The sequence below is a fragment of the Leuciscus leuciscus genome (assembly GCF_965113295.1).
Source record: "Leuciscus leuciscus genome assembly, chromosome: 1".
Taxonomy (NCBI): domain Eukaryota; kingdom Metazoa; phylum Chordata; class Actinopteri; order Cypriniformes; family Leuciscidae; genus Leuciscus; species Leuciscus leuciscus.
In genome coordinates, this window is record NC_138725.1 from 53,625,174 (window position 1) to 53,639,159 (window position 13,986).

A 13,986-nucleotide genomic window follows, 5' to 3' on the forward strand; every position below is an offset into this window, starting at 1 on the left:
CAGCTGATGACCAACTCATCAGTTAGTGACCCTATTTTTCAGCTGGTGGACCACAGTAAAACAAAATTTATGGACCACCCAACACTCCAGGTCTGGGGAAAAAACAACAGCTACCTACATTTTTAAGTAGTATATAAATTATTCTCAGTTTATAGCCATGAAACTCGAGGCTGCCTTGAATAGCCTCTCTTTTAGCAATCCATAACTTTTTTCATTGTTCATATTTCATTAAAATGAACTTCTTGTTGCCAGTGAACCTGAATACAGTGAAATGAACAATTACTTACACTGGTGTATAACAGGCAGTTGTTATTGAAGTGAGACAACATAAACGCTATCATTATATTAACATAATTAATTAATTAATAGTTATTGTTATTATTATGAGTTGATTAATTAAATGTTGGTGAATTTAATATTTTATAATTATTTGAATATATTTGTAATAATCATAATTATAATTTATATTATAATTTATTATTGTTTTATACATTTATTTATTTAGCTCTTTTTTATCCTTTTTTATCCCCACAAGTACAGATCGATCAGCAATCGAGAACAACTGCTTCACCACCTTTCTTCCTTTTTTTCCGCTTTATCATTTTTCATGCCTTCTCTCTCCATTTCCATCCTTCCACCATTCATATCTCTGATCTCCTTTCCTGTCCCAGTCTCTTCCGTTTTCTCCTGCTATTTACGTTTTTCTCACTCTCTCTGTCTGCGTCTTGTTCTTCAAGCTGACAGATCAGTCCCTTCTCTCCTCCCTCTGTATCTCTCTCTGATCATATCTTTGAACAAGTAGTGATTAATGACATACAGAGACTGATGAATTATTCACCAAAGAGAGACAGAAAGTACAGAGAAAGGAAGAAGGAAGACAGCAAGAGGGAGGATAAGAAGGGGAGAAGGAGGGGGAGAAGGAAAGGATGAGGAGGAGGGCATAGGAGATGCAAGGGAGACAAATGATGAAGGTGGTGTACGATGAGGATGGAAAGCATGATGTCTCTCCTGTAACGTACCAGAAGAGGTTGTGTGTGTGTGCAGTCATGCCAAGGTTTGGCAATTTCTGAATTGTACAAGGTGAAACAGAAAAAAATAAAGTATTTTTAACCTTAGGTTTCTGTCTAAGCCATGGGTTAGTTACTCAGCTGATCATTTAGTTCTGGATTTGTGTCATTTGGATTTGTGTATACAGAGACATTTTACCACAATAATAATATATGTGTATTTATTAACATGATGAAACCCAAAGGTGAATTTAAGGAGGTAAAATAACTAAATAATTATATTTTTAGATAATTTGATATATTACTATATATATAGTAATTGTATATTATATGTGTTTGAAAATATGAAATGTTCAATTTGAATAGAGAGAGAGGGGGAGATAAAGAATAATTAATTATATTAAAATGTAGTTTTACTGAATGAATATAATATAATTTATTAAAACAATAACTTTTTATGTATTACTAAATTAATATATATACTGCTCTCATTTTATGAACCATGGACGAAGAAATCTCAAAATATTCAAAATTGACCAGAGGCTTTCAAAACAACATGATCCAGACCTGCCTGTTTTGTAATGTTGGATTTCTGAAATTCCTCTCTGTTGTGACTGTTTGCATTCCAATGAATTCCTCTTCCTTTCATCCCAGTTTAAATTTCATTCCAACATCCTGTGAGACGTGACCAATTCAATTAAAATTCCAAATTATAAATTGAAACGGAGCCGATTCAGAATTTTGCCCAACCCAGGCTCTTTCTTTGGAGATCTGCGATCATCGAGGAAAAGAGTGGTTGGGAGAAGAAACAAAGATGGAACAAAAACTGAGAAAGATGGCATGACGGAAGGGAAAATGAAGGGAGAGCGGATAGTCATACGATATAGCCTCCTTGCATAATAGAAATTACAGAGTAGCTCAAGGTAGAACCACCCTTGGGGGTTTTAGAGCTGGTGGGTGTTGTGTCTGAGGAAGTGATGTGCGAGCAGGGTAAACTGAGGAACATTGTGGGTGTGAGATCTGAATAGAGCTCTCGAGAGTCAGACTGACAGACAGGCCCTTTGTTTTTTTTGATTGGCAGGCACTTGTTTGTCCCTGCTTGTTGGAGAGGAGCGCTCTGTTGCTGAAACCGAGTTGCCAAAGTCTACGTTTTTCAAGTGACTCACTCATGCACACTCATAGAAATTGTTATTAAAGGCTGCGTGATTGAAAGCTCACACTTGGTGAGAGACAGAGTCATAAGGCTTAATCACAGTTTAGAGGACATCTTTGTGGAAATTGTCATTGGCATTGACACTTTTTCTGCTTGGAAATAAATCCATCGTTTTCTTGGCTTTGTATTCAGATAAGGGCTTGAGAATGTTAGGAGAGCCGGTGGTAATTTACAGGCACAATGCGCCATCTCCTTTCCTTTTTCTCCTTCTGATCCTCTCTCTCTCTCTCTCTGCACTTCCCTCGGTTTCTCCCAGTCATTCCCCAAGCGCAGCATCTGTCTGCCAACGCTACCTCATTTGCACATTTTTCTTTTCAAATATCTCTGTGTTCATCATCCTAGGTTATGCAATCAAGTTTGTTACCTAGGGTTGGGAACTGAGAACTGAGTTTCATTTGAAAAAATACTGTAACCAAATGAATTCCATGATGTTCGTTTCCATTAACAGCACTTCTGCATTCATCTAAAACATTTAAATATTTCAGTGATGCTTTGGTTGAACAGTATATAAAAGCGCCAATATATAACAGCTTTTGACAGCGCCTCACATCACGAGCTCAGCATCTTGTTCGTCTTCTCACCGGAACGCGCACAGCAGTGGAGAGGCGCGTTCACAATAGCAGCCTGTGATTTGGTTAGAGAAAGAGCCGAAGAGGTGCTTTTCTATGGCGAGCAACTTCTATGTTGGGCTTGTTCCAACGATGACAAATGACAAGAACGATTCAGTGTAATTGCCGTTCGATGCCGCTTTATAAAGGCAGATCGCTAACCGTTATTCACGCACTTGAACGCCGTTGCAACGGCTGTTTTTGTTTGTTTGTTTGTTAGTTTTTTCTGCTGATCACAACCCCCCCGGGACATCGAGGACATCGTAGCATTGCATTCAGACCGAATAACAGAATATATATATATATATAATTATTTTAATATTTAGACCACTACTATTATTGATTGCTATCAGGATATGAAGAGAGTTTCCACCAGTATAACAAAAAGTCTGGTTTAAAAAAAAAAAAAAAACCCTACCCTATAGGCCTACCTTTAAGACAAAATATATGGACTAATATTGCAGGTTTTCTAATCTGGCACTCAATACCTAAAATAAGTTCTGTCATTGTTTTGGGTTCCCAGTAAGGTAGGGTTTTGACAGCAGGAGCAGGGTAGAATTAACTCACAAAACCTGTTGTTTGTAATGAACTGGTAAAAAAGAGTGAGTTGTCAGTTTGAATCAGTCTAATGACTCACTCACTCACTGAATCTATCACTGAACCACAACTCGAAATGAACCAAAAATGCTGACTATGCTGTGTGTTGTGATACTTAAATCAGTGTTATATATGGCTGTTTTTTTTAAATGACAATATTAAATTTTGAAATGGTATATTAATATTAATTAAATATAGTATAAATATTTACATTTTTACAAACTACTCTAAAGGAAATGTTTCTGTTTTTTTTCTGATTTAAATAGATTTGTGTTGTTATTATGCATTTATACTTGTTTAAATTGTTGTTGTTTTTATGTTAAACTGTTTGTGCTGCCATCTGGACCAGGACTTTCTTAATTAAAACAAATTAAAATGTTACCAAATATGTTTTAGTTAGGTTATGTTTTTTTTTTGTTTGTTTTTTTGTAGATGAATTTTGGTTGAATAAAAGTGTTTTTATTTTATTCTTCTTATTATTATTATTATTTAGTATATGTATTTAGTATCTAGGTAGGACCAATTATTCTAGGTCTAAAAGAACCATTAGTGGATTTGTTAAGGAACCGGAAGCGTTCAGTGGAATTGAACCAGAATCATTACATTTCTTATGATTTTTGTTACCTCTCAAGGTTGTAATAAATCATACTCACTCTCCCTCTCTCTCTCTCTCTCTCTCTCTCTCTCTCTCTCTCTGTTTCAGAGATCTCTGTGAGTCTGCTCTCCGTCATTGTAACGTTCTGTGGCATTGTGCTGCTCTCTGTCTCTCTCTTCGTCTCCTGGAAGCTTTGCTGGTTGCCGTGGAGAGATAAGGAAGGCGGGGGTCTGAGCTTAACATCGGGGCTCCTGCCCGGCGGTGCCAGTTTGGGCGGGGTCGGAGGTGGAGGGGGCTCCTCGCTCCTTCCTCCCCTGTTGCAGAGGAAGGATACTCAGTCCTCTTCCTCGCTGTATCCCTCACTCTCCCAGCATGGTCAGCATCACCCCCATTTCTCCGACCCGATGGGGGTGGAGGGCGGAGGGGGGCTGGTAGTGGGGAGTGTGGTTGGGGGTCCGCAGGAGATGCAGGAGCATTCCTACCTAGATATGGACTCTTATCCCAACAATGCTGGTGAGCAGAACTCTGCATTGTATCAAACTCAGACGCACTACTTTACTCGTTGCGAGACCTAAAAGACAATGATCATTGTTAATTATCCTCCATTCTCTTAACTACACTCCTTTAATCTTTTCTATGGCTTATGGTTTCTCTTCCAGCAAACCTTAAGTTGAGCCAGACATCTCCCGAGTTGCCCCCAGCAACAGAGGGAGTCTCAGCTGCGAAAGACCTGCCCAATGCCCACTACCAGCAGCAGGTCACCACCAGGTCAGTGACCTTGTCTTGTTGTTCCTGTCTCTGTGTGTGTTGCAGGATGATGGAATGGGTGTGTAGTTTGTGTCTTGCAGAATGTGTGTTTTTGCTTAGTGAAAAATCGTACATACGCTACTGTTGAGATTTATTAAAAAAAAGTAAAAATATTGTGTAATATCATGAAATATAATTACCAAAATAACTGTTTTCTTTATATTGTATTATACATTTTAAAGTGTAATTTATTCCTGTGATAGCAAAGCTGAATTTTCAGCATCATTACTCCAGTCTTCGGTCACTTGATCCTTCAGAAATCATTCTAATATGATGATTTGGTGCTCAGGAAACATTTCTGATAAATTTTAATGTTGAAAACAGTTGTGCTGCTTTTTTTCAGGATTCTTTCGTGAATAGAAAGTTCGAAAGAACATCATTTATTTCAAATAGAAATCTTTACTGTACTATACACTGGGCACTTTTGATCAATTTAATGCGTCCTTGCAGAATAAAGTATTGATTTAAAAAAAAGAAGAAAAAAAAGTGCCCCAAGCATTTGAACAGAAGTGTTTATTACTTTTTGAAAACAGTATATTCTTTAAGTCAAGTCATCAAGTATATCTGCACACGTCATTACTTCAAGAACATCCTGGGGTCAAATGTCTTTAAATACCTTACTGAATCGCATGAAAACATGACCACACATAAATAAATAAATAAATAAATAATATTATTGCATATATTATACTGCGTAAGAAAATAAAGCCTGTATTTAAAAACTTTTTTCATGACATTTTGACATATTTTCTTTCATTATATTCTCATTATATCAATACAATATTTTTTGTAGTGCTTTACAGTAAAAATAACTGTAATCATGTAAACAGTGTATTCATTTAGAATGAATCATAAAATCATGCAAAACAACAAATACCGTGATAAATAAATACTTTACATTTAAATAAGTATATATGTGCATTCACTTTTTTCTCTACTTTTCGCCCCGCATTTGCATTAGTAGAATAAAAGAAAAGAAAAGAATGCGCAGTGCAGTGCAGAAAGCCAAAATGTTCAAATAGGCTTCCTTTTTTAAGGAATATATAATTTCCTTTTTTTATTTTTATTTTGGGGTGAAATATCTGGTGTGGTGGGATTTTGTCTATACATGTGCATGTGTGAGTGTGTTGTTCACCCTCTGGTCTCTCTCTAGGCCTAAGCCCATGACTCACCAGCTCTCCAGCCCTGATTTCCATGGTGAGGAGAAGAGTGAGCAGCTGACCAGCATTGGGCAGATCAAACCAGAACTGTACCGGCTGCGCCAGGGAGACCAGGGCGATGGCAAACAAGGCGACAACTGCGGCAAAATCAGCTTCCTTCTGCGCTACGCCTTCAAGTGAGTCTGCTCGGATCCATCCCACCATTACCTCCTCTCCCCACGGCCAAGTGTCTCTTATGGAACTGTCACACAATGTGGATCCATGCTTCTAAATACATCAGTGGTTTATAAATAGATCTCATCGGCAGGGCTTACAATTGAAAAGGCGAGCTGGAGAAAGAAGCAGGGGAGTTGCAGTCAGCACAATGAGTTATAGTCAGGCCCGCTGTGGGCAGCCCGTGCACGTCAGACAGGGTCCTTTATTTTGCCGTCATGCAGAGGGACATTAGAATGGTGGAAAGTGCTGATGTTTGAGAAATGAAGGAATGAGAGGCTGTTTCACTCATGAATTATATATGACCAGCCACTTTAAACAGCACAGCCTGTCAACACATAATAACACAGCACTGTGTTTCGGCCAGAATTACAGAGGAGGCTGAGGGAGAGAGAGAGAGAAAGATGAAGATGGGTGAGTGGAGATTGATATCTCGTTCCTTGCACATAGGGAGTAGTTCAAATAAATGATTTGACACTTCTGTTCCTGTTCATCACATTATCGGTCTATTATATTCTTCTGTGAGAGTTCTAAGGTGAGTATGTCACTATTGTGTGTGCGTAGGAGATGAAAAGCTTTTAAATTAAAGGGATAGTTCACCCTCAAATGAAAATTCTGTCATCATTTCCTGATGTAGTTCCAAACCTTAAATTACTTGCTTTCTTTTGTGGAACAAATAAGCTGTTCTTTTCCATAAAGTGATCAGCCATGGCCACCCTTCACATTCACTGGATGGAAAAGACAGATATTCTGCCTAACATCTTTTGTGTTCCACAGAAGAAAGAGTTCGGCTAATATAATTTTTTGCTGTGATATCGAAATTGGTTTTGAGAATTGTGATATTTCAATTGAATCAAAAATGTTGGTATTGTAATAATATAATTTTAACAAAAAGAACTATCATTATTGTGAAATAAAATGACTTATATTTTGATATAACATTGTGGTCAATTTGCCCACCCATATTGTGAGTAAATTAACAGAATTTCTATTCCTTTTAAAGCAAATGCTACCGGACATATTACTAAGCATTTTCGTGAGAGCTAGTGGCCAAGATTGTTTCTCATCTCCGTGTGTTTAATTGACATCATCACACCTCCTGCTATGCTGTTGCGTTTGCAATACATCAATGCGAATATGTCACAGCTACAAGCATTTTGGGAATTGCGGGCAGGTTGACACTGTCAGTCAGAGTCGCATCCGGTGGGACGCAGCTTTCTATCAGCACAGCAGCAGGCCGATAACACATGCAGCGCAGAGGGAATAGCAGCTATTTCCATCCCATTGTCTACGAAGGTTTGAGCTGGATGTTGGTTTATTATTATTTTAATTTATCCATCTATTTGTCAGATTCCAGCTGAGTGCTGATCATTGTGTTTCCCACACAAGCGCTTTCAGGTGCATGTGTAAATGCATGACTTTTGTTTGAGTTCTTGTTTTGGTTTGCAGTGATTTTGTAAAGGGAGGGAGGGGGTGGTTGAATGAGCCTGTCACTGAATAATGAAAAGCCATTGTGCGATGCAACACACAACTGGTGGTGGTGGGGGGGTTCTTTAAATGCTCGCTCTAATGTGGGCAAGACAGAGCCTGTCATTTTCAATTATAGCACTGAGCGCTAATAGCACTGTACATGTCTAAAGACCAGTCTGATTTAAAGTGTGCTGTTGTGCTGCATGCCACTTTCCGTGAGATTCATTTCTAATTCCGCCAAATTGATATAATGTGTATTAGACTGGACAGCTCAAAATGCATCTGGGAATGTTTTTTCTAACTGGAAATGTCAACAAATATCTTATTTTGCAATCTGATGTGATTTTACTATTAGCAAGAACATCTTAAGGGCTGCTCACGCTGACAGCAATTAATCGGAGGACATTTCAGAGTTTTTGTGCCATTGGTTGCTAGTAGGTGGTCCTACTCAACCTCTAGCCAATTAATTCAGGGGATGAAACACTGTTTGCACTTCCATTGGTGGTTGTGCTGCTCATGGCATCTGAATCATGGTTAAAATACTGCAAGTACGTTAATCTACACAACGTATATTGTCATTTTAACACTCTTGTCCATCATTTGATTATTTCTTGATAAATTTTGTTTACCACCTCCTTTCAGTGGGTATTATTAATAGCATGATGTTAATTATGCTAACCAAGGCTGCATTTATTTGATCAAATATACCGTATAAACAGTAATATTATTACAATTTAAAATATTTTAATATATTTTAAAATGTATTTTAGCAAAGCTGAATTTTCAGCATCATTACTCCAGTCTTCAGTGTCACATGATCCGTCAGAAATCATTCTAATATGCTGATTTATTGCTCGAGAAATATTTCTTATCACGGTTGAAAACAATTACTTAATATTTTTGCGGAAACCGAAAAAAAATAAAAAAATAAGTCGAAATATCTTTGCGCACATTGTCAACTGTCTTTGAAAATTAATGACTCTTCAAATCGCTGTCAGTGTAAACAGCACTTTAATCCTTGTCTTGATACGTTTCTACAATATAAGATGATTAAATTTGTCACTTACAAATTGGATGATAATATTGCATGAATAATGTATTTATTTTCATCCTGATTTGTTGAGATTTGTACCATGTCATGTCATTCTTTGTGAGCAACATGTCAGTCAGTCTAAGGCCGTATTGGATTTCTGCTGGTGTTCTTCCTCCCCCAGTGTTGCTGATTTGTTTAAGTGTCTTAATGAAAGGGTGACGCATTTGTTAACGCTGAGAGACACATTCTAACAAGGCCTGATTAGCAACCATAGAAGTTGCCCTGCCTCTCTTATTTACATCTGCGCAAACACTGGGTGAGCCTCTTGCTTAAGAAGTTCGTGGTCGTACTGTGCTTGGCACCAGACCACTGCAGTCTAGCCTTGAAATGACCTATGATTTGCTTCGTAATAAGCTCTGGATTATTAATAAAGTCCGGTGTTGGAGGCCACAGTCATTGCATTACACATTAAATATTCATGTCTTTATATTCACATTAGGGATGTATTATCTCATATATTCACGTTCATACAAGATCTTTTTAGCTTGCCCAGCACAAGTACGGCTCCATCCATCTGTCAATTATTTCCAAGTTGTTGAGCTGAGTTGTACCATTGGCACCTCCTCTTTTTTCCCTGTTTTCCTGAACCTTGGTGACAGCCATTGAGCTTTAGTGAACTCAGTGCAGCAATGCTCTCCTGATACTGGCCTTGATGTCAGCTTATTTCAGCATAAACCAACTCTCTTGTCTTTGCCGGTTAGATGACGCTGAAATGAACTTACGCCCAGGCTAGCGAGCGCAGACAGTTCCAGATAGTTCAAAGTGAATTATGGTGACGCTGACATGTCTTTCTTACAGCACGGAGCAGCTGGTGGTTAAGATACTGAAAGCCCTGGACCTCCCGGCGAAGGATGCCAATGGTTTCTCCGATCCTTATGTCAAGATCTACTTACTGCCTGATAGGAAGAAGAAATTTCAGACCAAGGTATCTTTTCTATCCTAGCAAGGCAGCAGTCAGCTCGCTGCTTTTACAATAATCCACTGTTCAGATGGCAGACCCTCTTAGGACTCATTAAGATCTGCGTTTCTCAGCCTGCCTGTGGATTTTTTTTCCAATGCCCTAGTTCATCTAAAAATACATCTATATCAGCCGTTGCATTTTGAATTAACTTTATGCATTTGCAGTTTTGATCTCCTGTTCGCTCCTTTCACTCGCTTTTCCCTCTCAGCTCCTCCGCTTATCTAATTTCCTTCACTTTCTCTCATTTCCGCTCGGTCTCTCCGTGGCTTTGGTTCGCAGGTGCACAGAAAAACTCTCAACCCGATCTTTAATGAGACGTTCCAGTTCGGCGTGCCCCTGGCTGAGCTGCACTCGCGCAAGCTCCACTTCTCCGTCTACGACTTCGACCGTTTCTCCAGACATGACCTCATAGGTCAAGTGGTGGTGGATAACCTGCTGGACTTCAGCGAGGGAACCGGGGAAAAGCCTATTTGGAGAGACATCGTAGAAGGAACCGCGGTGAGATTGTGACACAGACACACATTAAAGGTTCATTAGACCTTAAACACAAAGGAATTCAGTGAGAAGGAGTGGTTGATAGACAACATGTGCAAATACCGTACTCAATGCTGTGTTGTTTTAGCACTCGATTTGCTGAAAGGTTTATGCAAATTAGGTAACGCCACAAACACACCAAAAAAAGAACGGTTCTGAGTGCTAGGTTGTGAAGGACGCAACAGACTACAACTACCAGATTTTTTAATATCATGATCTGGCGTACTATGCTGAGATTGTAGAGCAAGGCTATTCAACTTCGCTCCTGGAGAGCTGCTGTCCTCTTATGAAACACACCTGCGTGTGGTTTTGAAGAAATCCTTTACCCAAAAATTCACTCTAAATCTGTATGATTTGCTTTCTTCTGCAGAAAAAAAAGAAAAAAAAGAAAGATGATGTGACCATCGACTTCCATTGTGTGGATAAAAATCTTTTATGTTCCATAGAAGAAAGAAAGTCATACATGTTTGGGTTTTGATTATTGTTGGAGCTAAACCCTGCAGGAAATTGGACATCCAGGACCTGAGTTGAATAGCCATGATGGATAGCATTTTTTTTTGTGTGTGTCATATTAGTTGCCATACACAGTAGCAGGGAGACAGGAAGTCAAACAGGATGACCTGGGCCAGACTCAAATCCGGGTCTTCTATGAGCTCCACAGCTCAATATGTAAAAGCACTCGCACTGAACACATTAGCCCCACACCAACACCTGAATTGGAAATGTTGGAAGTGCTCTTGACTACACCAAACTTCTGGATATGTGCCAAGATATAACACTCTTCTCTTTCACTTGATCATCATTTTACTGCTGTCATCAATAAAAAGATCCACAAATGTCTCTTTTGAGCAAAATCTACCTTCCCTGCGTGGTACATGCGCAATGTTAATTATGACAGACAAATAGCAATTTCAAGTTTTATATTATTATTTAATATAGCTGAATCAAATTAAATGCATTAATTTATAACAACAAACCTAATTTTTAAGGAACGATTCAGGTAGAAATAACTATAAAAGGTAAAAATTACAGGTTACCACATTTTACACTAGAAGTGAGGCGTGTTTTTCCTGGGAAAAAAATTAAATATAGCACTATATTTATGCCTTTAGTGTCTATTAAACTGTATTGCCAGTGGTATTTTGTTAGAGGCAAGATTTTGCACCTAAACACTCTTTAGCAAATTTCACCCAATAAATTATGCTTGGTTTCATTTTGAGGAACCTTAGCCAAGTCAGATTTGATGATAATTATGGTATCTTTCATGGCATTTGCGTATCTCTCTTAAGCAGAGTTAAAAAGCTCATTTTATATTCACGAGACGTTTTTCACAATTGAAAATCATGCATGATTACATGCTAAGTCGATGATGATGTGTCCTTGGGGATGTTGGTAGGAGAGGTGTGAGGAGATCTAGTGATGCATGTGCTCGCCCTTCCCGGGAAAATTGCATGAAATTAGTGAAGGTCAACTCTGCAAAGGAGTTTTTGTCAAGAGCACTTCTGAAATTGCCACAGCATCTTAATGGAGCGGTTTTTAGAAACATTTTTATCATGATCCTAGAATATTGTTATTTTAAAAGTTATTTGTACCTTTGGAGAACAGAGGGAATTAATCAAAACGAACACAAGCTGTAGTGTGTTTAAATAAGGAAGATGAAATTTTCCACAGCATGACTAGGTCAAATGAAGGAAAGAAGATAAATTTGGCTCCATCTACTTTGTCTGACAAGACAAATTTAAAAATGGTTCAGTGATTCATGCTGGATTTGAGTGTGTTCCTGACATTTGTGTGTCTGACATGTGAATGGATGTCAATGAAATGTTCAGCCGCTCGGCCACTCAGGTGGCGTTAACCGATTTACCTACTCAGCTGGTAAAAAAAAAATTACTTGAGGTATAATTTATTTTTTCGAGGTTCGTACAGTAGCATTCACATCACGTGTACAGACTCAGACCCGAAGCTGGGTGCTTCTATAGGTCTTGGAGAGATGTACCTCAGATGCTTGACGTTTTTGATGGAATATTGCGGCTCTTTTTGTTTACCTCTGCTGCCCTTGTTCCTTTTTCATCATAGCTGATGATTAATTCTGTCTGGCAGAACAAGAACTTGAGAGAAAGATGAAAGTCTCAACAAAGCGTATAAGGGGGAAAACAAACCTAGCATCCAACACATGCTTTTAAGCTAGGATAATCTGTCTGACATTCTTTAAACACATGCAAGTGATGACGTGATAAATCTAAATAGATTTTCAATCTGAATTAAACAGTATGCTTTGTAAAATCAAGGAACAGCATAATGCTTTTTTGCAGTGTGGTAAAGTTGTAAAATTCAGACAATCATTTTGCAAAAACTGTGTGTACAATGATGCACTTGCACTACAATTCAAAGGTTTGGGGTCAGTAAGTTTTTTTAAAGTTAAGTTTACTTTGCAAAGATACATTAAGTTGAAGAATAGAAAGTACAAAACAACTGTTTTGTAACATTATAAATGTCTTAACTGTCACTTTTGCTAAAATAATCCAGAGAAATACTGAGCAGCCCAACTGTTTTCTACATTGATAATATTAATAATAAACATCTCTTGAGCAACAAATAATCAAATTAGAATGATTTCTGAATGATCATGTGACACTGAAGACTGGAGTAATGATGCTGAAAATTCAGTTTTGCCAACACAGGAATACATTACATTTTAAAATATATTAAAATCTTTTTACTTTTTAAATCTTAATAATATCTTACAATATCACTGTTTTACTGTGTTTTTGATCAAGTAAATGCAGCCTTGGTGAGCATAAGAGACTTCTTTCAAAAGCATTAAAAATCTTACCAATCCCATACTTTTGAACTTGTGTGTACACAGTTTCTCTGCTGTAGTATTGCTTTCTAAAAGTTACAGGGTTTAATGGATTTGCATAGCATAACAGGAGTTGAGCAGCAAGTTTGCATTAAAATTGATGAACGTGTGATCAGGTCACAAGCGTCATGCCTGTACTCCTAAAAGAGTGTGTTTTTCATGTTTTTCATGGTGCATTTCCATGGACTTCCATTGTAAGTGCATTGCTGTAAACAAATTTTCATCTTATTTGTACAAATTCAAGGACGAGTTATCTGTGGTAATCAAAGCAGGCCACAGATGCCGTCTATAGAGCTTCATTTCAATTGAACCTGAAGTTTGATTTAGTATTAAAAGCCACCGACATTCCTTCAGTTTATCCTTTCGGTTAAAGAGACAAATTAATTATTGAAACATTTCAAGGATTTAAAGTTGAATCATTAAAAGGTTCCCATGAATTTCATTATTATAATTTTTTGCATTACTTTCAGCATTTGCATTACTCTCAGTGACTTTCCATATGTTTGTTATGTCTGCAGGAGAAAGCTGACCTGGGCGAGCTGAACTTCTCACTGTGTTACCTGCCAACAGCTGGCCGACTGACCGTCACCATCATTAAGGCCACCAATCTGAAAGCTATGGACCTCACTGGCTTCTCAGGTGCCTGGGCCGCTCGTTGTCCCCAGCCATTCCTCTAATTCCCTCATAATTAACAGCGATACCTCATTAGTGCCTCAGACATTGCTAACATTGAGACGTGATGAAACCGCTGCTCATTAATAACCTTGATGTAACACGTCCAGCATGTGAATAATGAAATAACATTAAAGGTCATAAAAGCATCAGTTCTGAAGTTGTGAATATCAAATAGCACCTCTAAAAAGTTGAA

General features: G+C 38.1%; 1 protein-coding gene across 3 annotated transcripts in view; it reads left to right on the forward strand.

Moving 5' to 3' along the window:
* Positions 1–13,986, forward strand: part of syt3 (synaptotagmin III) — a 36,716-nt gene that overhangs the window by 12,572 nt on the left and 10,158 nt on the right. For all 3 annotated transcript variants that reach the window (XM_082142572.1, XM_082142570.1, XM_082142571.1), the window contains 6 exons: positions 4,129–4,533; positions 4,680–4,788; positions 5,981–6,163; positions 9,562–9,688; positions 10,004–10,222; positions 13,637–13,757. In XM_082142572.1, coding sequence (XP_081998698.1) covers positions 4,129–4,533; positions 4,680–4,788; positions 5,981–6,163; positions 9,562–9,688; positions 10,004–10,222; positions 13,637–13,757 — 1,164 coding nt within the window. The remainder of the gene's footprint in view (positions 1–4,128; positions 4,534–4,679; positions 4,789–5,980; positions 6,164–9,561; positions 9,689–10,003; positions 10,223–13,636; positions 13,758–13,986) is intronic.